Here is a 26,296-nt window from a genome sequence, read left to right as displayed (position 1 = left end):
CTGTTCTTTCCCTTTATGGGCATATATATAGGACTGTGTTCATTGCTTTTAAACGTGGATATGATTTGTGGTAGATTTGGCTACTGCTTCTATTTAGTAGGTTGAGCTAACAGAGCTGCATGTTCACTTGTTAATCTGAAGAGCTAATTAGTATAAGTAATGGAAGACATTGTGAAATGATGCATGTGAGTTATTTGCTGTTTTATAATTTTTTTCTGATATTTGTTTGACAAATAATAATGAGTGTCTTTCCATGTGTGTTTCAGATGATCCACCTACCTGTCTATAGGCATGTCCGTAGATTTATTGCCTCCGTTGTGAGTACATTTTTCCTGATTTGTTTCTTTGAATATGGCATCTTTGAATGACTTATTTACCCTTTTGTTATATTTCTATTGAAATGTGCTGCTCCAGTATTTATTTTCAGTTAAGTGAGCTGGGCCAATTAAGAGTTGAGTAATGACACAATGCATTGATGGACTGATGTTAGGTTATAAAGTATACAGTTGATGACTGTTTTGTAAGCTAGCTGTGATGAGTTTAAATCATTTCATGAATCTTTTGTTGTGAACTGAGTTTTATTGGATTAATTTTTTCTAAGGATACTTCTTTGACCTTTTATGTTGATGTAGAAAGAAAATTAAATATACACAACTTAAAGCCTATACACCAGACTTCTGTACAGTTTTGAACTTCCAATTTTTCAAGACATTAGTCAGCCCAGGGCTACAGAAGTTGCACACAGTGCCATACAGTAGGAATGCACCTGTAACTACATGGTTGTGTAGTGAAATTCTAAACCATTCAACCATACCTGCACCGATGTATATATACTCTCCCACCCTCACATCTAATAGGTTAATGGATTGCAAAATAAGAGCCATACACGACAAAATACTGTGTAGTGTTTGTTACATCTCTTCGAACTTAATAGTGAGGTCAACTTTGCTTTTTTTTTCTTCTAAAGATGACAATATAAATACCAGGTAGGTATGGAGTTGAGTTCAGCGTTCCACTTAATATTTGTAGCACTGTGTTAGTATTAGAAACCACACTCCTACAGACACAAACATGCAAGGAAGCACTCATAGACATGCATGTAAGTGGACATGCAAGTTTACATGCATTTATATCCACAGACAAGGACATGATCCCATACATACACATTTTTGGATACATGCACATACACGCATGAATTCAAGTGCATATACACTTAAATACAGATGCAAATATGCATGAATACAAGCACATATACATGCACACATGAATCCTAATACATACTCACATGAATACTACCGCTTACACATAATGCATATGCACCTGAATGCTAACACACACACATGAATTCTAGTACACAGATATGAATGCTAATGTGTACACACAGATATGAATATTAATACATACACACACACACACCTGAATGCTTATGCATACACATGTAAAAGCATATACACATGTCAGATATGCAGAGAAGTACAAACAAATGCTCACGCACATAGTAAGCGACCCTTGGTTTGATTTGATACTTGTTCTTTTGCTTGTTTCTTTGATTGTAATATAAATAACATGAATGTTTTTTTCCCCTTCGTTTCTTTAATCTTTCCCAACTACTGTATTTGTAGGTTATATTTGGAAGTACAGTTCTCTTGATGCTGTGGCTACCAGTCCGAGTGATTCGGAAGGTGATGCCACAGTTCCTACCTTACAATGCTGTTCTCAACAGCGACGCCGCTATGAGTGAGCTTTCTCTAGAGCTTCTCCTGTTGCAAGTTGTTTTACCAGCCTTGCTTGAACAGGGTTATATTAGGGCCTGGCTGAAAGGGGTAGTCCGTGGATGGACTGTTGCTATGGCATGGCTACTCGATCTCCGGTCCTATCTCATTGGCGACATTGCTTTGACTGAACAGGTAGGTTTGCTTTCTTTTTCCATTTCCTTTATTATTGTGTTTTCATATTTTTACACGGTTCTTGTAATTAGCTGCCAGTGTTAATGTTTACGGTATCAATTTCTCTGGTCCTAGAGTACTCATGCACACACTGCCACTTCCTCTGGATCTATTATTGTATTATTGAGCTAATGATCCATCACTTAAAAAATAACAGCTAAACCTTCCTCAAATTATGCTATATTGTCTTAAACATGGAGAAATACATTGAATGATGTTGTCTAAGATATACAAGGCCTGAGAAAAGATTGGGATGTTTATAACTAAGATGCTTTCAGTCATGGCTAAAATGGGCCAAAACAAGAGTAGGTCATAAGGCAAGATTATCCTGTATTACTCTACCTAGCTAAAAAAAATAAAAAATAAAAAACCTCTTTATTTTGCTTGGGGTCCTTTGATTTTTGTTAATCTGAACTTGGGATTGTTTGTGATGCCACCTTCTGTAGGTATATAAATATATTTTGTTGGTTTTGAAATAAGGAGAGAGATGCCAGTAAGTGTCAAGGTATACTTATTTCTTATTGCCCACAAGGGCTAAACATAGAGGGGACAAACAAAGACAGACAAAGGGATTAAGTCGATTACATCGACCCCAGTGCGTAACTGGTACTTAATTTATCGACCCCGAAAGGATAAAAGGCAAAGTCGACCTTGGCGGAATTTGAACTCAGAACGTAATGGCAGACGAAATACCACTAAACATTTCGTCCGGTGTGCTAACGTTTCTGCCAGCTCGTTGCCTTAAGGTATACTTAAGTGTCAAGGTATACTTGCAAGGAACAAGAATCAGGGCATAGATGGTAGGTGGAGTAAGGAAGAGAGAGATGAACGAGAGCCAAGAAGTTGCGAGTAGGGAGTTGGAGTGGGGAATGATGTGACTGGTGAGAATCTGGGTGTATATTGAGTGGGAGGGGATGGGGGGATGCAATGGTACGGCGAGCAGGGTAGTGAGGACTGGATTGGGGAGTGGGGGATAATCGTGTATGAAGAGGAAATGTGAAGAAGGGAAGAGAATCGGTTTGGGAATAGGGGATGTAGTTTGGTTTGTTGGGGTATGGTGTGTGAAAATTTTATGTGTGGGTGGAACACAACGCTTCTAGAACTGGAGTTTACTGACATGAGTGGGTCTTCTCCAGAGCCTCATATCACCGGGCATCACAGTCCACTGTTATTTCCTCTGCGAGTCCCAAAATCTTGTGATTGGTCCTCACCACTTCATCCAATTTATTACTTTATGAAAATTCTTTGTGAATATTGTAATTTGATAATCTCATTATTGTCTCTCTCTCTTCTCTCTTTCAGGATAACATTATATATGGAGACCAACCTGGTAATGGAGGTGTTGGAGCCGGTGTTGGTGCTGCAGCTGGTGGTGGTGGTGCAGGTGGTGGTGCTGCTGCTGATGGTCAGCACAACAACGCAGCAGCACCTGCTGGAAATGAGCCTGCAGCAGCAGCAGCAGCGGCAGCGGCAGCAGCAGCCAACGAGCCTGCTGCTCAGGCGGCAGGAACAGCAGCGGCGAATAACGGCCCGGCTGACCAGACCAACAACCAAGCAGCTGCTCCTCCTGCTCCTCCCCCTCCTCCTCCACAGCAGCTTCCTCCACCACCGCCGCCGCCACCTCCACCCCCAGCTCCTGCACCAGCACCACCTCAAGTCCAAGCTGGACTTGGAGCTGTCCATCAGGCTATGCTTCAAGGTGGTGGGCCAACTGGTTTTCAAGCATATAAAAGATCATCTTTTTTCTCTATACGGGTAAGATTATATATATATATATTCTTTTATTCTTTCACTTGTTTCAGTCAGGGTTTTTTTTAAGTCAAACAAATTGACCCCAGGACATATTTTTTTAAAGCCTAGTACTTACTCTATCGATCTCTTTAGCCAAACCACTAAATTACAGGGACATAAACAAACCAACACCAGTTATCAAGCGGTAGTTGGGGGACAAACACAGACACAAGACACATATCATCATCATCATCATTTAACGTCCGCTTTCCATGCTAGCATGGGTTGGACGGTTCAACTGGGGTCTGGGGAGCCCGAAAGCTGCACCAGTCCAGTCAGATCTGGCAGTGTTTCTACAGCTGGATGCCCTTCCTAACGCCAACCACTCCGAGAGTGTAGTGGGTGATTTTATGTGCCACCGACACAGGTGCCAGACGAGGCTGGCAAAACGGCCACGCTCGGATGGTGTTTTTTATGTGCCACCGACACAGGTGCCAGACGAGGCTGGCAGACGGCCACGCTCGGATGGTGTTTTTTATGTGCCACCGACACAGGTGCCAGATGAGGCTGGCAAAACGGCCACGATCGGATGGTGCTTGTTACGTGCCCACAGCACGGAGGCCAGTCGATGCGGTACTGGCTACGGCCACGTTCGGATGGTTTTCTTGTGTGCCACGTGCCACCGGCACTGGTACCACAAGGATACAAATTCCATTGATGTTCATCTATTTTGATTTGTTTTGATTTATACATATATATATATATATATATATAATATATATATATATACACAACAAACTTCTTTCAGCTTCTGCCTACCAAATCCATTCACAAGGCTTTGGTTAGCCTGAGGCTATAGTAGGGGACACTTGCCAAGGTGTGACACAGTGAGACTGGTCCCAGAACCATGTGATTGGGCAGCAAACTTCTTATCACAGCCACGCACACCTGTATGTATGTGTGTGTGTATATCATCATCGTTTAACGTCCGCTTTCCATGCTAGCATGGGTTGGACGATTTTGACTGAGGGTTGGCAAACCAGATAGCTGCACCAGGCTCCAATCTTGATTTGGCAGAGTTTGTACAGCTGGATGACCTTCCTAACGCCAACCACTCCGAGAGTGTAGTGGGTGCTTTTTACATGCCACTGGCATGGGGGCCAGTCAGGCAGTACTGGCAACGACCTCGCTCAAATCTTTTTACACATGCCACCAGCACAGGTGCCAGTAAGGCGACGTTGGTAACGATATATATATATTCATACGTTTATTATTTTACTAGTTTCAGTCATTGGACTGGGTCTGCCTTGTAGGCTATAGTGAATTACCCTGCAGTGCTTAACTTTATTGGCATGTTCTTATATTTTATTGACATTAGCGTGATAAAAGGCTTTGTGAACCTGGTTGGGATTTGAACTTGGCATGTAGAGGGTTTATAATTAAATACCACAATGTATTTTGTTTATGGGATCTTCCTTGACTACATTAGACCATTTTTATCACTCTGTCTCATTCTCTGATCACTAAGAATATGTATAGGAAGTCGCTTCAAAACATCTGTACACAGTACACTCTAACGTTACCATTTCTATACTGCCAACTATCACTCTCTTTTGGGCTACTTCTGTTGTTACCTATCACCCCCACTCTTGCCTTTGTCCACCTCAATTAAATTGATTATACTCTTTGCCAGAATTTGTTGCTTTTGCCTAAGATATAGATTTTATTATTTTTTCCAGTGAGGGTAAAATGCTGGAATTTTAAGATCTTTACTGAGTGATTATTGTATTGTGCTCTTAGGCTGGACATTTACCTTTAAGCCTTGACCCTCTAATGTGTTGCTCAATCTTCTAGAAATATCTGCCAAATCTGCCTCACATTACTCCTTTGTCTACACATTTGACTGTGTAGTCTTAAATATTCAAAAGGATGTTCATGACTAGGATGCTTTTGATCATAGGTATTCCTAGTCAAGGCTGAACTGTGGCTAAACTACTGCAAATCATAGAGAAAATGAATATTAGATGTAAGCTTGTACTTGTTTATATACTCATGCACATTCAGATATTATGTACATACATAGGCGCAGGAGTGGCTGTGTGGTAAGTAGCTTGCTAACCAACCACATGGTTCCGGGTTCAGTCCCACTGCGTGGCATCTTGGGCAAGTGTCTTCTGCTATAGCCCCGGTCCGACCAATGCCTTGTGAGTGGATTTGGTAGACGGAAACTGAAAGAAGCCTGTCGTATATATGTGTATATATATATATATATATATATATATATATATATGTATGTGTTTGTGCGTCTGTGTTTGACCCCTAGCATTGCTTGACAACCGATGCTGGTGTGTTTACGTCCCCGTCACTTAGCGGTTCAGCAAAAGAGACCGATAGAATAAGTACTGGGCTTACAAAGAATAAGTCCCGGGGTTGATTTGCTCGACTAAAGGCGGTGCTCCAGCATGGCCGCAGTCAAATGACTGAAACAAGTAAAAGAGTAAAAGAGAGAGTAAAGAGTATGTATACACATACATTTATAAATCTAGAGTATTTTTAACCTGACCCACTTGAGAGTCACTTCTGTTTCTACAATACAAATTTCCTATTTTAAAGTTTTCTAAACTGAAATCTTCCATCAAAATTTCATGTTAATTTGTTTCAAACACCAGCTTAATAAAAATTATTTCACTAAATTCTTCATTATTCTAAAAATTTATTAAAATAAAGGAAAGTGTATTTCAACAGAACTGTAATAAGGATATAATTAAAAGATATTATTTTAATTCTGTTCTTTTTTTTTATCTTTTCAGGTATTCCTCCTTGTTGTCTTTATGTGTATCACTTTATTTATTGCTAGTTTGATCTCGTTAGTAGTTCCAGGTAAGTCTTGGAGAAAATTTTATTTTTGTTCCTTGTTAACCATTGTCCATTAAATCCATGCTGTATCTTTTATTTCACTTAGAATTTACTGAAATTTATAAGCGATTTGTTTCGTAAGACATGCTATGTCATATGGCTGAGAAACTGCTTGAATATATACTTGTTGGGTGTAATTAAGAAAAATGAAGTCCCTGTTTCTATTACTTTCATCATTATTATATGAATATGTCATATATCTGTCTTTGGTTTTTAGTATTATAAATGTGAAAAAAAAAAAAAATGCATGTTGGAGCTATAGCTGCTTCAGCTAAAAACCAATACTTAGTTATGAAATATTGATATTTTCTTAACTGAGTTTTGTGTTGTTTTATGGCTTAGCTGGAATGACATAGGCATTGCCCATCACTTTATGCAGTATCTGTGACCTTTTACAGGACTTTTGGCCTATTGCAAAACCTCTGACTTTTTAATTGAGCCTCTGCAGCTGGGCTAAGTTAAATGGCAAAAGAAATCCTAATTCGTGAGTTGTTGCTATAGGAAGGAACTCACTGAGTTATCTTGAGATTGACTACCTGGTCTGAATGTTTGCTACAGAATGAACTTCTCTTGAACTTGACTGGGTGGTGGTTTTAAACTGAGTGATGGAGTAGCTCTGCTGTCCAACATGTGGCAATTTTCCTGTGAAGTTAACATATTGAATTCTAGTACTACATGGTTGTAGGTTCAGACTTAACTATGCCAACCATTGTTATTCTATTAGCATCTAATAGTAAATTGATGTGTTCAACAATTTACTAATTAATATATGTATATATATATATATATCAAGAACAATCTTACTTAGAAAGGGATGCGTGCGTTCCGTCATATAATATATTAATGAATAAAACATATGCATATGTATATACATATATGTACGTACCTACCTCTACATGTATATATACACGCATATATGAGTACAGGACAAATAACACAAGGAAAAAACCCCTTCTTCAGTCACCATGGTTTCATCTACTCTACGTTTCGAAGGTGCTTTGAAACGTAGAGTAGATGAAACCATGGTGACTGAAGAAGGGGTTTTTTTCCTTGTGTTATTTGTCCTGTACTCTATTTTTTGTTGTTTAAGAAAAATGTCCAGTTCCTTGGGTTTGTGTCTGTTTTCGTTTCTCATTGTGTTCGACGTTTTTTTGGTGTCCTGTACTCATATATGCGTGTATATATACATGTAGAGGTAGGTACGTACATATATGTATATATATATGCATATGTTTTATTTATTAATATATATATATATATATAAATTCAGAACCCTACTGTACTCAGCCTACCATGGAAAAAACATATGTAATCCTCATTATCTTAATATTAATTTTTCAATGAATTAAATGAGCCCAAAATATAGCATATTATTACTTTATTTGATACTGTTATATGACCTGTTAAGCCCAACATCCAAAAATCTGACCTCAGTATTTCTTTCTATGTCTTAGCTTTTCCTCTGCTATTCATATTTGGTACTATCAGCATGTGTTGCTTTTTTCACTTGGCTGGTGCTACCTGTTTGCATTATAAGTCCTTATCAAAGTCATTACCAAAAAAACAAAACAAAAGCAAACACAAAAATAAAAGGTTGTGTTTTTTTTCTCTATTTTTCTTCTATTGAATTATATACTATTATTGAATATTTCAGTTTTCATTGGCCGTAAAATAATGGCTATTTGGATGGGGGATGCCAAGGTCCATGAACTGTACACTGCTGCATGTGGTCTCTATATGTGTTGGTTACTTTTGAGAATAGCTACTGTACTTTACAACTGGATTCCACAAGGGACCGCTGTTATCATGAAGAAGCTCAAAGAGTGGGCTATTTTGGTAAGCCTCTTTTGTAAAATTTTATCGCTGTTATTTCATGAGTTTTGTTCAATTAAATATTCATGAATTTCTTGAAATCATCATCATCATCATTTAACGTCCGCTTTCCATGCTGGCATGGGTTGGACGGTTCAACTGGGGTCTGGGGAGCCCGAAAGCTGCACCAGTCCAGTCAGATCTGGCAGTGTTTCTACAGCTGGATGCCCTTCCTAACGCCAACCACTCCGAGAGTGTAGTGGGTGATTTTATGTGCCACCGACACAGGTGCCAGACGAGGCTGGCAAACGGCCACGCTCGGATGGTGTTTTTTATGTGCCACCGACACAGGTGCCAGACGAGGCTGGCAGACGGCCACGCTCGGATGGTGTTTTTATGTGCCACCGACACAGGTGCCAGATGAGGCTGGCAAACGGCCACGATCGGATGGTGCTTGTTACGTGCCCACGGCACGGAGGCCAGTCGATGCGGTACTGGCTACGGCCACGTTCGGATGGTTTTCTTGTGTGCCACGTGCCACCGGCACTGGTACCACAAAGATACAAATTCCATTGATGTTCATCTATTTTGATTTGTTTTGATTTTCACTTGCCTCAACAGGTCTTCACAAGTGTCACAAGAAGGAAGGTATGCACAGGTGGACTGACTACGTCCCAGGTAGGGGCCATGGGTTATGGCCTGACTAGTCTTGCCGGGTCTTCGGATGGTGTTTTTATGTGCCACCGACACAGGTGCTAGATGAGGCTGGCGAACGGCCACGATCGGATGGTGTTTGTCATGTGCCCACCGCACTGACTACAGCACTGATGGATTCCTTGTGTGCCACAGGCACTGGTACCACAGTATATATAAATGCATGTGTGTGTTTGTCCCCTATCAGAAACAAATATAACGTCTAACTTTTTTGTGTTATAAGCAATGTTATATATACTGTATTGTGTGAAGGTTTAAAGTCAATCCATTCCATAATTTGTCTGTTATAACTATAACTATTTAAAGTTGGCAGCTTAGTTTTGATAAACAATAGCTGGTTAAATATCATTATTAGTATTATCACATGATCAAAGTTTCTTTAGATTCACCTCAGCTGATTTTTTTTTAATAATGCTTATTGAATTCTTTATAGGTCAAAAGTAGGGTCTTTTTTTCATTTAATTTTGAACATAGTGGCGCAGGAGTGGCTGTGTGGTATGTAGCGTACTTACCAACCACATGGTTCTGGGTTCATTCCCACTGCATGGCACCTTGGGCAAGTGTCTTCTACTATAGCCTCAGGCTGATCAAACTGCAAACAAATTTTATTGGCATCAGTGTGTTTGAATTGAATTAACATTTATCTAACTCAAGTGTGGAAAACAACATCCACCATGTGGTATCTGTTTTCATTGATGCATTTCTGAAGGCATTCTTGGAAGTTGGCCTCCGCTCTCTCCAGCATTGCTCTGTCGATTTGGGTGACTTTCACACGAATAGCTTCCTTCAAATCGTCCAGTGTATGGGGCTTATGCACATACACATGTGCCTTGAGTTTTCCCCACAAGAAATAATCACACATGGACAAATCAGGGGACCGAGGGGTCCTAGGAATGTCAGCAAACCTAGAAATAAGCTGGTCACCTCAAAAATTGCTTCCATCTGATGTGTGAAGTTAGGCCACTATGCATGGTCCCAGAGTTTCAACTGTTGCCCAATGACCAATTTGTGCATGGTCCCATGGTCCCAATAATAATTAGTTGTGAATGAGAAATAAAGGTCTGTGAATCAAGAAATGTTGTGTGAACAGAGTACCAAATTTTGGTTAGTTTTCATTTAGTCAACATAATATGTTACTGCCACTAATTTTACTTTCATGTAACCCCACTCCCCAACAAAGCTTTATTAAATTTGGAAATGTAAGCTACGGAGATGTTAGTTGATATAGTGCTTAACTTCTGTGCTTTTGATAATGTTTTTATTATCTGTAGTTGAGTAATGTGGTGGCAGAAATGTTAGCATGCCGGGCAAAATACTTAGTGGTATTTCGTCTGTCTTTATGTTCTGAGTTCAAATTCCGCCGAGGTCGACTTCGCTTTTCATCCTTTTGGGGTTGATAAATTAAGTACCAGTCATGTACTGGGGTCGATCTAATCGACTGAACCCCCCTCCCCCCAAATTTCAGGCCTTGTGCCTAGAGTAGAAAAGATTATCTGTAGTTGAGTTGACTTGTGACATAGAAGTAGCTGATTGAACAAAGCATTCATTTGGATTTTCTTGTTGTCAGCCTATTTTCATTTCCAATTTAAAGATAGTGGGATGTTTGTTGAGATGGATTTGTCTGCTATGTCAACCCCTTTGATACCAGTGTGCTTGCTTGAAACTGGCTTTAGTTCTATGATACAAATTTCTGTTTTAAAAGTGATTTCAATTAATGCCTATCAAATTTTAATTGTAATTTATGTTCCAAACAGCAACTTGATAATGGCAGTTTCTTCGTTATTTCAAAATTAATTGAAACAAAGGTGGACTATTTCAACAGAAATATAGTAACAAAGGGGTTAAACTAGCAGAAGTTACATTCTTTCTTCGTCACCCTTTTCAAGCCTAGCCAGGTTCATGGGCCCGGTTTCTGTAGCGTATATGTTCCCCCCCAGCTGGACGGGATGCCAGTCCATCACAGCGTTACTCAAGAAACAGGAAGAGAGAGTGAGAAAAAGTTTTGGTGAAAGAGTACAACAGGGGTCGTCGCTACCCCCTTCCGGAGCCTCGTGGAGCTTTTAGGTGTTTTCGCTCAATAAATACACACAATGCCCGGTCTGGGAATCGAAACTGCGATCCTCCGACCGTGAGTCTGCTGCCCTAACCACTGGCCCATTGCGCCTCCACAGAAGTTACATAACTATAATTTTAAGGTTGCCTTTAATTCTTAATTGTATATTTGATTTGCATTCCAGGCTCTAGAATCTTTGACCATTGCTACATTTTTGCTCGGGGTGATTCCATTACTGTTGGGGATGCTATTTGAGCTGGTTATTGTTGTTCCACTAAAAGTTCCAATTGATCAGACTCCTCTTTACTTTCCTTGGCAGGTAAGTTGTCCTTTTAATATTTCTCGTTTGTCAGATCTAACCTGTACTTGATATGATTTGTAGTAGATTTCATGTTTTTTTGCTTAACCTTTTATTGCTATAAGAATGATATAAAGGTTGAAGCTGTCTGAGTGAAGGTAGGCTGTCAAACTGCCCATTGGGTGTTTCACATTTGGTGAAACACCTGCTCTCTGCATGGCCAAAGATGCTCAGCTGATGTGTGATGTTAGGCCACTGTGCATAGTCCCATGGTTTCAACTGTTGCCCAATGACCAATTTGTGCATGGTCCCATGGTCCCAATAATAATTAGTTGTGAATGAGAAATAAAGGTCTGTGAATCAAGAAATGTGTAAACAGAGTACCAAATTTTGGTTAGTTTCCATTTAGTCAACATAATACGTTACTACCACTAATTTTACTTTCATGTAACCCCACTCCCCTGTAAATAGATGACCTTGAGTGATACAGTTTATTGTTGTAAGCAGCAAGACCACTAGAATGGGTCATTTGGTTTGTTAACACACAGTGTTGAGTCCAAATCTCTTTCTTCTTGAGTGCTTTCTAAGCAGACACAGCAGGTGAGATGGCTTAGGTTCTCTCCAGCCAGTGCAACACCTCTTAGTCAGTGAGTTTAAGAGATCCATTCACTATAAGAACACTAAACTTTGTGATATGTGTTTTTATAACTGGTTACCCTTTTATAACTGGATACCCTTCCTTCTGACCCCACCTGAAGCAAGATGCAGTGCAGTGACTGCAATAGTAATATTTGAAATTATGCAACTGTGGTTGGTTGCAAACACTGAAGTGGAAGTAATCCAGCTGAAGGTCTCTATATAATGCTTTTTTTTTAAGGAAATTTATAGAATGAAATACAAAATCAATACTTAACTGTGGGTACCTCTATTTTCAATGGGTTAGTAAAATAAATATCTAACAGTACTAAATACCTAACTATTTTCAAAGGGACAATTACAAAAAATATTAGTAGCTGTGAAGTTAAAGTATTTTCTTACTGATTCCATGATTGTAAGTTCAAATCTTGCTATAATCTTCTTAGCTTGGTTCAGGGTAAGTTCAAATCCTGCTAAGCTCAGTTTTACTTTTTATCCTTCCAGGGTTGATAAAAAGATGTGCTAATCACTGATGATGAATTAATGAAACTGATAGAGAGTTAAACAAAATACTGTGTCTGTATCTGACTCTTTGTATTCTGACATCAGTACCTGTAATAACACTGGTGCCAAACTGTATTGGTCCAACATGTCCTTTCTCAGGGTAAACTTCCATGTATGGGTAACTCTTAACTTCAAAAGAAAAATCTTGCCCAGTCTTGCACATATGTATGCAGATGGATGGTCAGCATCAACTGACAGAGACCTTACATAACTGTGCTTGCTTCAGTTTGCCAGATTGGCAAAAATCAGATTCTATTTCTACTGCATGGTTGAATGATTATTGATAGATGGGGGCTTTCAGTTGTAAAAATAGTTTTTATTGTAACACAAACTACCTCCACAGGAGTGAGTTAATTTTTAACCCACTTCTGTAGATATCTAAAAATGGAGCAAAAATGTAAAATTATTGTGTAGTCTTTATATCCATCTTGACATGGATGTCTTGTTAGACTATCAAATATTGCATTATTAACCTTGAGAGATCCTCTTATATAGATGCCTGGTGCTTAAAAGCACACACATGGATCATCCATTGTGTGCACTGGAATTCCCATATCATGTGATTTCATTCTATTGGAAATCATCTGGGAAGTGTCCAGTTACTGCATGCCAGTCAGATGTAGCTGCTGCAATATATAGGATAGCATCTTTCAGACACGTCACAAATAGCCAATTTGCTTATTAAATAATTATTTGTAATGGAAGCAGTATTAGTGTCAAAAGGCAATCTTTATATCCAACTTAACCTGGATGTCTTGTTAGAACCCCAAATATTGTGTTATTAACCTTGAGAGATCCTCTCATTTTAAGCACTTGGTGTATAAAAGCACACATAGATCATAGCAGATAAGATTTGCTTGTTGTGGATGCTGGAATTGTGTTGTTTATATATATTTTTTACCATTTTTATGTGAAATTATTTTTGTTTCCAGGATTGGGCTCTTGGAGTTCTCCATGCCAAAATAGTGTGCGCCATTACAATGATGGGTCCTCATTGGTGGTTAAAACGAGCTATTGAGCAGGTAAGTCATGTTAGGAAGCCCCACCTTGTGGTCTTGAGCTATGATAGAAATATTACCGTAGTTAACCCTTTAGTGTTCAGATTATTCTATCAAACATAATGCTTATTGATTCATATTGATTTGAATTAATCATGCATTATCTCATATCTTCAAGATCTTGATGGTGTAATTACTTAATGTAGAATAACATTGTAGGGTAGGTGTGAGAGCCTGGATCTGGTCAGTTTGAACATAAAACAGATTAGTTATTTTGGCCGGATATGGCCGGTTTAAATACTAAAGGGTTAAAGATCAAAAATCAACTTAACCCATTCGTTACCATATTTCTGTTAAAATGTACTTTGTTTCAGCTAATTTTTAAAAATAATGAAAAATTTACTCAAATAACTGTTGTTATTAAACTGTATTTGGAACATAAATTAAACCTTAGTTTTTGGTGGAAGATTTTAGCTTTAGAACCAGAGGTTTGTATCATAGAACCTGGAGCAGCTTCAGGTGGGTTGGTATCAAAAGGGTAGAAGAATTAGTAGATCACCTGATAGAATTCCTTGTAGTATTTTCCTCCTCCACCACTTTCATACCTGATTTTCTATGCTTGCATGAGTTAGAGGAATTCTTTCCAACACAGTGTCCTGTCACTTCTTACTGTTTTTGAAGTTCAGCATTTTGAGTGCATTTCTACTCATGCCTTCCACTGGTTCTTTCCACCTGGATTTCCCAGTACTTCTTTACCAGTTTTGTCATCATTTCTATGCATTACACATTTATGCCAACAGATCTCTCCTGCACACTACATCTTATTCCTGTTTTACCCAGTTTGTCATAGGGATGTTTTGAATTATAAATAAATCATCCTCCTGCAATGAAAATGTAACCCAAAAGATGGTATTATAATGATTTTACATCTTTAACCCTTTCGTTACCAAACCGCCCAAAGCCGCCTGAAAAAAATTTTGGTTAATGTGACCAAACCGCCCAAACTCGCCCGTATTTACCTATTCATATTTAAATGAGAATATCAGAGCAAATCTCTTTAGTACATTCGTGAAAACACGTGATTATACTTTGTAAACAGTTCATCTACAGTTTTGTACAACAATCGAAGTGTAATTTTAATTCCGTGAATTTTGGGAGATTTTTTTCCGAAATTTGTTCCTATTGTGTTTTCAAAATTTGTAATTCTGACAAAAAGTGGATACGAATTTCATTATATCAAGCAGCGAGTCAGAATTCAAGGGATTTTCTACTGAAGATCTTGATAAATCTAACTCTATGACTGAAAAAAAAAAGCACGTGGTATTTGATAATGAATCTGATGTTTCATTTTCCGAAAGTGAAAACAGTGAATCCGAGAGCTCCGACAGCAATAAAGAAAATGAATTGGCACCTGAATGGAGTGAAAATTTAAAAACTGTTTCTTTCAGTGATTTTTCTGAAGAAAGTGGACCAAGCCACAGACTTTCCCAGAAGAGTAAAGTCTTAGACTATTTCTTTTTACTTTTTCGAATGAGCCTATTTGAAATCATTACGGCGGAAACAAACCGTTACGCTAAATGTAAACAAAGCGAAAGAAAGGATAGTTAGTGGTTTCCCACAACCTTAAATGAAATTAAGACTATTTTGCCATAAATATTATTATGGGTATCAGAAAGTTACCCAGAATAACAAATTCTATCGTAAAATTTTGTTGTATACCCAATTGAATATTAGCTAATAACCCCTTTTCTATAGCGATGTTTGAACAAAATTTTAATAATTTTATATTTTGTTGAATTTACCTGTATCTACCTGCAATTAGAGTCACTTTGTGACAAAAATTATAGTATAGAATTGACTGAGAACATTTCATTAAATTATCTTCCAAAAATCACATTAATATATTGATAAATAAAAAAGTTATAGTTGTTTAATGAAACCAGACTAAATTTATGTTTATGTTAGAAATTAATTGAAACACATAAGGGGTGTATTTTGGTCAGAAATATAGTAACGAAAGGGTTAATGTTACATGCGCAAAAGTAATTCAAGACATCTTTCTCATACAAATCAAAGATCTAGTAATATTATACACCACCTTCCTTCTTTTGCTGTCTTGTTGGCACGTGGTATCTTGTTATGCAGCCATAATATACTATAAAGTATATTAAATGCATTATAAGTCAGTATTACATTCTACTGTGTTAGAAGTGCTATTAAATCGGTTATTATGAGTATCTCTACAGATTTAGTGACTATTTAGCCAATGAATTCATGTATGGTTTATGGGTTAGGCGTGGTGCTGATGAAGGAGCAAAAACTCTTGAAATATGACATATACACCCATTTTGTATCCATTTTTCCATCTTTCATCACATTGATATTTACATTAGATGTATTCGGATACGAAACGTCGTAACAAATCAGTGCTGGTTATAATTTCTATTGAAAATCTGTAGACAGATTTTCAATCGAAATAGGTAACCTTAACGAGTGTCTTCCTTTGTGTAACTGCTAAAACAAATATAAGGGAGGTAATTCACTTTTCATGAAAGTTTCTTTAAAGAATTTAAATTGTTTCAAAAACTCATGTTATAAATACAAGCTTTTTTTATTGTCTCACCAAAATCAAGATTAAAATTAATATATAATATATAGTATTTACTGGAATGTTTTTCTCCATCCCCCTTTATTAAAACAAATGCCATAATGTAATAAAACTGCAACTTTTAGATTATTAATATTTTTATTACATCATCATCATCGTTTAGCGTCCGCTTTCCATGCTAGCATGGGTTGGACGGTTCAACTGCGGTCTGGGAAGCCAGATTGCTGCACCAGGCCCAGTCTGATCTAGCAATGTTTCTACGGCTGGATGCCCTTCCTAACGCCAATGCCCTTCCGAACACATCAACATATTTTGTACATTTGGTTTATAGCAGATCATCTATTCTTATTATTTTATATTGTGTTATGGGTTTTCAAGACAATAGATATGTGTATAATACACATTAGTATGTTATATATTTATGAATTAGTCTCTGTAGTAGAAGAGACCTAAATATTTCCAAGGCAGATATACATATTTAGACAAACAATTTGCAAATATAATTTTCAGATTCATACATGTGTTTCTTCAATAAAAGAAGTGTAAATGTCACTGAAGTTTCAAGGTCCTTTTAAGGACTGGTGCATGGATTAAGATACTGGATCAGATGGACATAGCATTAAGTACAGTGTGTTAAAAGCTTTTGAAGTGAAACTACATTGGTTTCTTGGATTAAATCATATCTTATTCAGACCTGTACCAAGTAGGGTCCTGATGTATTTCTGTTCACATTCATATATATATATTCCTTCCTTTCTCATTTCATTTCATTTCATTTCATTTGGGTTTGAGTCCATGCTCAGGCCAAGTCGAAAACTCCACCCTCAGAGTCTGGTGTGGTTGCCAGGTTGTATTCTCTGCTTAAATTTGACATGTGTAGGAGCGAGTTTGAGTCAGTTTGTGCTCGTTGTGTATATCCTGGGAGATGGGGTTCATCTCTAATGGTGCTTAAGTATCTATCCAGTTGCAATTTGAATGATTCCACACTGCATCCTGATAGATTTCTGACATGTACCGGAATGGAGTTGAACAGTTGTGCTCCTCGAACCAACAGACTTGATTCTCGCAGGGTTTTTGCTGCCTGGCCAGCCTTTTTGTTGATTGGTGGCAGCTGGCAGCGTCTTCCGTGGCGCAGTGAGTGGTAGGTTTTGATACCAAAGTTTGGCACCTTCTGCTCTATCATTTTCCAAATGTATATAATTCGGTATCGCTCAAATCTTCTTTCTATTGAGTACATCCTCAAGGTTTTGAGTCTTTGCCAATAGTCCAGGTCCCTCGTTTCTGAGAAGTATGAGGTAAAATTTCTTTGGAGCGATTCTATCTTAGATAGTTGGCCCTTTGTTGTTGGTGACCACAACTGAGAACAGTAGTCAATCCTCGGAAGTATCATACTGTTCCAGAGGGTTTTCATTGTTGAGGTATCTCTTGATTTGAAGGTGCGCAAGATCCACCCGCTGTACTTTCTTGCAGTAAGACAGACTGAGTCAAGGTGTTCTCTGAATTTTAGGTTGGTTCCCATGTGGATGCCTAAATCTTTCACATACTGTTTTTCCATTATTTGTTGTCCTGATGGGTTTCTGTAGTTTGTTGTATTTTTCAGATCTTGATCTGTTCCGTAGCGAATTAGTTCAAACTTCTTATCATTGAACAACATGTTGTTTGTTTCCTGCCATTTATATATGGTGGTCAGGTCCTTTTGTAAGGCCTCTGTATCCACCTCGTCTTTGATTTGTCTCATGACCCTGGTGTCATCAGCAAAGGATGAGACGTTGCTGGTTGTATCTTCATCTATGTCAGAGATGAGGATGAGAAACAGGATTGGGCCGAGTACTGTACCCTGAGGAACACTGCTGGTCACAGGTGATGGTGTTGAATGGGTTCCATTCACAGTGACTGTTTGAGTTCTATTTGTAAGGAACTCGTGTATCCATGTACCAACTTTTCCTCCTACTCCTAGCTTTCGAAGTTTGTGACCCAGGATGCCATGATCTACCTTGTCAAATGCCTTGGCAAAGTCGAGGTAGATAACATCTGTGTTGTATCCATTCTCTAGATTTTCTAGGATTTGGTCATGGTGTGCCAGTAGTTGGGAAAGGCATGATCTACCTAACCTGAATCCATGCTGGTTGCAATTCATCAGATTGTTGGATTCCAGGAACTCAACCAGTTTTCCACGAACTATTCTTTCGAAGACCTTGATAATGTGTGATGTCAGTGAGATTGGTCGGTAGTTCTTTGGTTTTGATTTGCTATCCCCTTTATGTATTGGAGTTATGTGTGCTTCTTTATATGTATTTGGTATTTTGCCATTCTCCATAGATTCCCTCCATATCATGTAAAGGGGTTTCGACAATTGTGCCTTGCAGTTTTTAAGTATCATGGCATTGAAACCGTCAGGCCCCGCAGCCGAGTGCATGGAGAGCTTGTCTATTGCTCTTGCTATGTCTTCTGGGTTGAAATCAATGTCGGATAGGGTAGGTTTAGTATGGTCGATATCCTTGAAGAATTTTCCTGGGTCATGGATCTTCATGGTTTTAGATGGCTCACTGAAGACACTTTCATACTGTTGACCCAACATTTCTGCCATTTCAATAGGGTTATTCACTACATCCCCATTTTGTCTCTGGAGAGGTCCTATTGTTGACTTGGTGTTCGAGTATTTCTTTGCAAAACTGTAGAAACATTTTGGATTTTTCTTGATGTTTTCTATGGCTTTCTTTTCTGCATTGTTACGTTCTTCATCATAGTGTTGTTTTAGATTGTCTTCTAATCTGTATATTTGGTCAAGGACTTTCTGTAATTCATGTTTTGATGTCAGCTTAGATGTTTTGTTTCTTAGTCTTGACCTTTTGCGCATCAGGATCTTTCGCTCCCGTGGTACAGGTTTTTTTGTGGACTTGGTTTTCTTTAGAGGAACATTTTTTTCACATATTTCTTCGATCTTGTTTAAGAATTTCTTGTGTTTATCTGGCCCAGTAAGGTAGAGATCCCAGTCAATGATTTGTAACTGGTTGTTAATAGTTTCCCAATTTGCCTGGTGATAATCATACCTGCATAGCTTTGGCATGTCCTTTTGTTTAAGAGTTGTGGCATTGGGCTCATTACCAATGTGTAAATGCATTTCAATAATATTGTGGTCTGAAAGGATTGTTGGGGTTGAGTGAAGGTCAAATAGCATGTCCTCGTTGTTGGTGAAAACCAAGTCGATCGTATTATTATTTCTTGTTGCTTCTGTCATCATTTGTTTGAGGTATAATTTCTCTGTGACTTCCAACAGTTTGGCTGCCTGTATTTGTTCAGCTTTTGTCCCCAGTTTTAGTATGTGTCCATGTGGCCAGATGATGTTAGGGAAGTTGAAGTCACCAAGGAGGATAATGTCTGGCATTGGACTTGCCATGTTTCCCAGAATTTGTTGGAGCTTCGTCAGTGGCTCAGTGAAGGATAATGTTGGGCTGTTTGGCGGTCTGTACATTATTGTTACAACTGTATTAAGTTGGATGATTTTTATGCACAGCAGGTTGCAGTAGGCATTTGATTCATTGACAAGTTCTATGCATGCATAGGTATCATGGATATACATGATAACGCCCCCATGGGATCTGCCTTGTCTATCACATCTGAAGATGTTGAATCTATTGATTGTGATTTCGCTGTTGCGGATGTTTTCGTTGAGATGACTTTCAGTAATTCCAATTATTTTGGAGTTGTTTTCTGTTGCTAATTCTTCCAAGAAAGGGACTTTACACTGTTTTGTTTTCGGATAAAGACCCTGGATATTTGCTGTTATTATGCTTGTTGTACCGGATACATCTGCCCTATTGTTGGCAAGACTGTTGTAGTTGCTGGGACTGTGCTGACTGGATATTCGGTCTGCTGGGCTGTCTGTATTTGTTGTACGTGCCCTGTAAGTCCAGGTGTCAGCCTTTGTATCAATGTTGCCTGGTTTTGCTGAGTCGTCTGTATGGAGTACAGCTGTTGTTGTAGTTGGTAGATTATGCCTAAAAAACTGCTTTCATTCATTACTATATCGAATTTCTGCGAGTTTGGGTTTGTTACAGCTGATGTATGCAATTGAGTAGCATGATTTTCATTCACTGTTGAGCCATGACCTGGGTTCCGCATTTTTGGGAAATGGTTTTCATACCCTGCTGAGCCATGACCTGGTTTCCGCATTTTTGGGAAATGGTTTTCATACCCTGCTGAGGGTATCATTTCTGAGGGTATCATATCATTTCTCAATACAGTATCAATACTTTTTACTGTAAAAAATGTAAATTTATATGTACCAGTCTTTACTGAGACTTATCTCACTGGGAAGTTATTTCAACAGTGTTTTTTCCATATATCTAATTTTTTTCTCTATGATTATTAACCTCAGAAGGTTAAAGGCAATCATATCAAAGTTGACCTTCAGACTTCTTAGGTCAGTAAAATAAATTCCAGTCAAATATTAGTAACTATTTAAATAATTGTGGTCTTGTGCCAGTGTAAGAAATTATTACTGTGATATTGTATGATCTTATTCTTGTTACTAGCTCTTTAACATTTAAACCAGTCAAAATATTCTAACTTCTTTATGTTCAACTGCTCAGGTCTGACCCCCTCACATCTAGCTACAACATCATCAAAATCTTGAAGCTCTGAAATAATGCAAGATTAATTCAAAACAATGTGATTGAATAAGCATTACATTTAACAGAATAATCTGAATACTAAAGCATCAATGTTATATGTTTACCTTGTTTTATATTTTCCAGTTCTTAGTAGCCAATATTTAATATAAGCACCATGCAAATGCCAATAAATAAATTGTTCTTTAATATTTCTTTGTAGGTTTACAATGATGGTTTCCGCAATATGAATGTCCGGTTTATTCTCTTCAAGCTTTGTGCCCCTGTTATTGCTACTTTAGGAATGGCTCTGGCTGTTCCTTATGTTATTGGAAAAACTATTGTTCCTGCTCTAGGTAAAAAAAAAGTTAAAATCTTTATGCTTATTCATAATGTAATGGTGTTTCTACTTTCTCTATGCATCACATTAAGATGCATTACTTCAAATTTGATAGTTTCAAGGTTATTCTCTTCATCAGTATCATCATATTCCATGCTGGCATGTGCTGGATGGTTTGACAGGGTCTGACAGGTCAGAGGAATTTGTTATGCTCCAGTGTCTGGTTTGGCCTGGTTTCTACAGCTGGATACCCTTCCTGATGCTAACCACATTACATTGTTGGTGATGCATCCACTCTTCATGGCTGTACCTTCTCATCCTTGAACCAACGAAGATGATCCCTGTCCAAGAAGTTACTATTATCTCTTTCCTACTTGGCTCTTTTTTTCCTTCAGCCTGCTGGTATCAAACTAGACCTTCAACAACCAGTTTCTATGGCATTTTCTCAATGGTGTGGTCATCTTGATTGAGTCACAGAAGTATTTCTTTGGTGCACCTAAGAAACACTCCAAAATCTAAGAGTTAATCAAGTGAAGCAGATCTTTGTGAAAGTTTGCTTTTGTTTTTCTTAAATGTTGAATTATTATTGCAAGTTGTTAAAATGTATCATGAACATCTTGCAACATGTGAGCTGTAACAACTTGATTCAAACAGCTTATGTGGGATGAGTGAGTAGGGCAGAGGTAAATATATGACACTGAATCACTTGTCAGTATCATTGATTATGAAATTATAACTTCTGTATGATCACTGACTTAAAACATAGTCAAATCCACAACGGTTACACTGAAACTGATGTTGGAATAAACTAAACTGAGTTTTTCTGCTTGAATGAACCTGCTGAAGACTTTGCTCTTTGTTAAATCTGTTTGCCTTTTTTTTTATTTATTGTTTTACTACAGGTTTTAATCCCACTGTCCAGAATATTGTTTTGCGAAGAATCTACCCGATGCTACTGGCAATGATTGTAATGACAGTAGCCAGCATATTTCAAGCACGCCAGTTCAAAAGACTCTATGAACACATAAAAAATGACAAGTGAGTAATTGTTTAACAACTGTTTCTTTTTCATCATCATCATCGTTTAACGTCCGCTTTCCATGCTAGCATGAGTTGGACGATTTGACTGAGGGCTGGCAAACCAGATGGCTGCACCATGCTTCAATCTTGATCTGGCAGAGTTTCTACAGCTGGATGCCCTTCCTAACACCAACCACTCTGAGAGTGTAGTGGGTGCTTTTTATGTGCCACTGGCACGAGGGCCAGTCAGGCGGTACTAGCAACGACCTCACTCGAATCTTTTTACACATGCCACTGGCACAGGTGCCAGTATGGCAATGCTGGTAATGATCACGCTCGAATGGTGCCTTTTACGTGTCACCTGCATGGAAGCCACTTAGCCGCTCTGGCAACGATTATGCTTGGATGGTGCTTTTAGCACCCTACTAGCACGGGGCTCAAGTGCCAGTAAGGTGACGCTGGTAACGATCGAATGGTGCCTTTTATGTGCCACTGGCACGGAAGCCGGTTAGCCAGTTAGCACTCGTATGGTGCTCTTTGCACCCTGCTAGCACGGATGCCAGTCTTCGAATTTCATTTGATTTTTTTTCTTCTTGAAAATGTTAGCCTACTACAAACAACGTCTCATATGTGTAATGTAGTGGATTTACTCATGCATTTAGTACACATAATGTATCTCTCAGAAGGTTTGATCTGAAAAAGAAAACAAGACATACAAAGGGAGGTAACTCCAATAACTTTAGGTCATGCAACTTTGCAGATATAGGCAATGTAGATGGAGCAGACTGGCCTTTAAATCCAACTTAAGAGAGAAGTAGACATGTTTCGATCTTATTGAACCTTTTTAGTGAAGTGTTGAAGAAATGTATTGACAGTGTTTAAGGCTGCTACAATATCCTTCAACGGAATGTTCTATAAACGCGCAGATTATACTATTGTTGTGTTTTTTTTTTTGCCATCTTATTTGACTCTTGGCTTTGTTGTCAGCCTTCTGGTTGTCCTCTTCATAATCTTTGTTGTAGTGGTATTTGTTATTGCAAAAGGCGGCGAGCTGGCAGAAACGTTTGCGCGCCGGGCGAAATGCTTAGCGGTATTTTGTCTGCCGTTACGTTCTGAGTTCAAATTCTGCCGAGTTCGACTTTGCCTTTCATCCTTTCGGGGTCGATTAAATAAGTACCAGTTACGCACTGGGATCGATATAATCAACTTAATCCGTTTGTCTGTCCTTGTTCGTCCTCTCTATGTTTAGCCCCTTGTGGGCAGTAAAGAAATAGGTATTTGTTATTGCAATGGTTGTCACTGTTACAGTCATTTGTTATTCCTGGTGATGGAAATTAAAAAAAGAAATAGTGAAATGATGAGAGCTATAATTGATATGTTATATGCATTTGTGTGTATGCAGGGGCATGTATGCCTGTATGTTAATGCATGTGTGTTTGTGTGCATAAGGACACATGTATGTGTGCATTTGCATTTATGCTGGTGTATGTGTTTGTGTGTATGCATGTAGATGCATGTATGCCTACTCAGGTGCATGCTTGTCTGTATACAGGTGGATGTATACTGGTGCATGTGTGTTTGTGTGTATGCATGTAGATGCATGTATGCCTACTCAGGTGCATGCTTGTCTGTATACAGGTGGATGTATACTGGTGCATGTGTGTTGTGTGTATGCATGTAGATGCATGTATGCCTACTCAGGTGCATGCTTGTCTGTATACAGGTGGATGTATACTGGTGCATGTGTGTTTGTGTGTATGCATGTAGATGCATGTATGCCTACTCAGGTGCATGCTTGTCTGTATACAGGTGGATGTATACTGGTGCATGTGTGTTTGTGTGTATGCATGTAGATGCATGTATGCCTACTCAGGTGCATGCTTGTCTGTATACAGGTGGATGTATACTGGTGCATGTGGTTTGTGTGTATGCATGTAGATGCATGTATGCCTACTCAGGTGCATGCTTGTCTGTATACAGGTGGATGTATACTGGTGCATGTGTGTTTGTGTGTATGCATGTAAATGCATGTATGCCTACTCAGGTGCATGCTTGTCTGTATACAGGTGGATGTATACTGGTGCATGTGTGTTTGTGTGTATGCATGTAGATGCATGTATGCCTACTCAGGTGCATGCTTGTCTGTATACAGGTGGATGTATACTGGTGCATGTGTGTTTGTGTGTATGCATGTAAATGCATGTATGCCTACTCAGGTGCATGCTTGTCTGTATACAGGTGGATGTATACTGGTGCATGTGTGTTTGTGTGTATGCATGTAGATGCATGTATGCCTACTCAGGTGCATGCTTGTCTGTATACAGGTGGATGTATACTGGTGCATGTGTGTTTGTGTGTATGCATGTAATGCATGTATGCCTACTCAGGTGCATGCTTGTCGTATACAGGTGGATGTATACTGGTGCATGTGTGTTTGTGTGTATGCATGTAGATGCATGTATGCCTACTCAGGTGCATGCTTGTCTGTATACAGGTGGATGTATACTGGTGCATGTGTGTTTGTGTGTATGCATGTAAATGCATGTATGCCTACTCAGGTGCATGCTTGTCTGTATACAGGTGGATGTATACTGGTGCATGTGTGTTTGTGTGTATGCATGTAGATGCATGTATGCCTACTCAGGTGCATGCTTGTCTGTATACAGGTGGATGTATACTGGTGCATGTGTGTTTGTGTGTGCATGCATATCTGTAAGCAAGTGCACATTTGCATGATGCTGCATTTTTGTGTGCATGTATGTCTATGTATGCAGGTACATATATACTTGTATGTATGAAGGTGCATATATGCTTGTGTGTATGCTGACGTGTGTTTGTGTGTGCATGCAGGTGTATGCTTCTATGCAAATTTTTTTAATTTTTAAAATTTAATTTAATTTAATTTTTATTGGCTCAAAAAGCAAAAAGCAAGGCCATGTAGGGGGACATGGAGTTATGTACAGGGAGGGTGTTCATGCAAAGAGTTCAGGCCATTTCTGGTCAAGAGAGACTTTGAACCGAGCAGTCGTCGGCATCTTCACTATCTCGTCCGGCAACTTATTCCACGGATCCGCAACCAGGACGGAGAAAGCCCCTCTCCTTCGATTGAGATGAAATCGTTGTAGATGTATATGCACTTGTATCTTTGCAAGTGCATGCATGTCTATACTGATGTCTGTGTTTGTGTACATGCAGGTGCATATATATGTATGTATGCATGTAGGTGATTTTATGTGTGCATGCAGGTGCGTGTGTGGTAAGATTTAAATGCTCAAAGATGCGAGAGGATTACAAGAAGCGAAAACAGCCATTCCAACACCCTTCCTTAATTTTTTTTAATAATGTAATAATGAAATTATTGTATACAGTGCTCAGGTGCACCACAACATGTCAGAAAGTGCATATAAAGTACATGCAGTAATGTAGAAATGTCTGGAAAGCGAACAATGTACGAGTCAGATACATGCCTGTGTGTGTATGGAGGGGAGAAAATCGGATGTAGTGTTGGCGAATCTCAGAAAGCATGGAAGTTTTGAAGGATGCAGTGCTCCGACAACTAACAACTGATGCCGGCAGTTTGTTCCATGCTTCAGCAACTCTCAGCGTGAAAAAATGTTTCCTGAAGTCACAGGAGCTGTGCTGTTTTCTGACTTTGTAAATATGTCCACGGGTGTTAGATGGGTGGAGTTTGAAAAGGTGCTCAGAGTTATTGTTTGTCGATGGTTGATAATTTTATGGGTGTCTGCCAAGTCAGCTGCCTGATGACGGAGTTTCAATGTGTCCATGCTCAGAGAAGTAAGGCGTTCAGGATATGGCAAATGCCTGATGGAGGGTATTCTTTTGGAACAAATCGGTTTTAGTCTTGTTTCTTTAACCATTGTTTATTACATTAACTTTCAGATATTTGGTTGGGCAACGCCTAGTGAATTATGAACCAAAGAAGAACTTCACCACTACCAGTAGTGGGGCTTCACCATCAAGCATGACATATTTACCAAACCAGCAGCAAGGTCAGCAGCCACTTGTTGAAGGCGAAGCAGCAGCAGCACA

At 38.8% G+C, this 26,296-nt stretch overlaps 1 protein-coding gene across 1 annotated transcript in view; it reads left to right on the top strand.

Moving 5' to 3' along the window:
• The window catches only part of LOC115212916 (E3 ubiquitin-protein ligase MARCHF6), a 93,834-nt gene that overhangs the window by 66,992 nt on the left and 546 nt on the right, over nucleotides 1–26,296 (top strand). The window contains exons 16-25 of the mRNA XM_029781740.2: nucleotides 267–317; nucleotides 1,623–1,907; nucleotides 3,249–3,701; nucleotides 6,488–6,557; nucleotides 8,248–8,429; nucleotides 11,357–11,491; nucleotides 13,603–13,692; nucleotides 21,110–21,242; nucleotides 22,129–22,264; nucleotides 26,147–26,296. The exon at nucleotides 26,147–26,296 is cut by the window's right edge and continues 546 nt beyond it. Coding sequence (XP_029637600.2) covers nucleotides 267–317; nucleotides 1,623–1,907; nucleotides 3,249–3,701; nucleotides 6,488–6,557; nucleotides 8,248–8,429; nucleotides 11,357–11,491; nucleotides 13,603–13,692; nucleotides 21,110–21,242; nucleotides 22,129–22,264; nucleotides 26,147–26,296 — 1,685 coding nt within the window. The remainder of the gene's footprint in view (nucleotides 1–266; nucleotides 318–1,622; nucleotides 1,908–3,248; nucleotides 3,702–6,487; nucleotides 6,558–8,247; nucleotides 8,430–11,356; nucleotides 11,492–13,602; nucleotides 13,693–21,109; nucleotides 21,243–22,128; nucleotides 22,265–26,146) is intronic.

This window comes from Octopus sinensis, linkage group LG1 (assembly GCF_006345805.1).
Source record: "Octopus sinensis linkage group LG1, ASM634580v1, whole genome shotgun sequence".
NCBI lineage: Eukaryota > Metazoa > Mollusca > Cephalopoda > Octopoda > Octopodidae > Octopus > Octopus sinensis.
The sequence above is the reverse complement of the archived record's forward strand: the minus strand, read 5'-3'. Positions and strand labels throughout refer to the sequence as shown.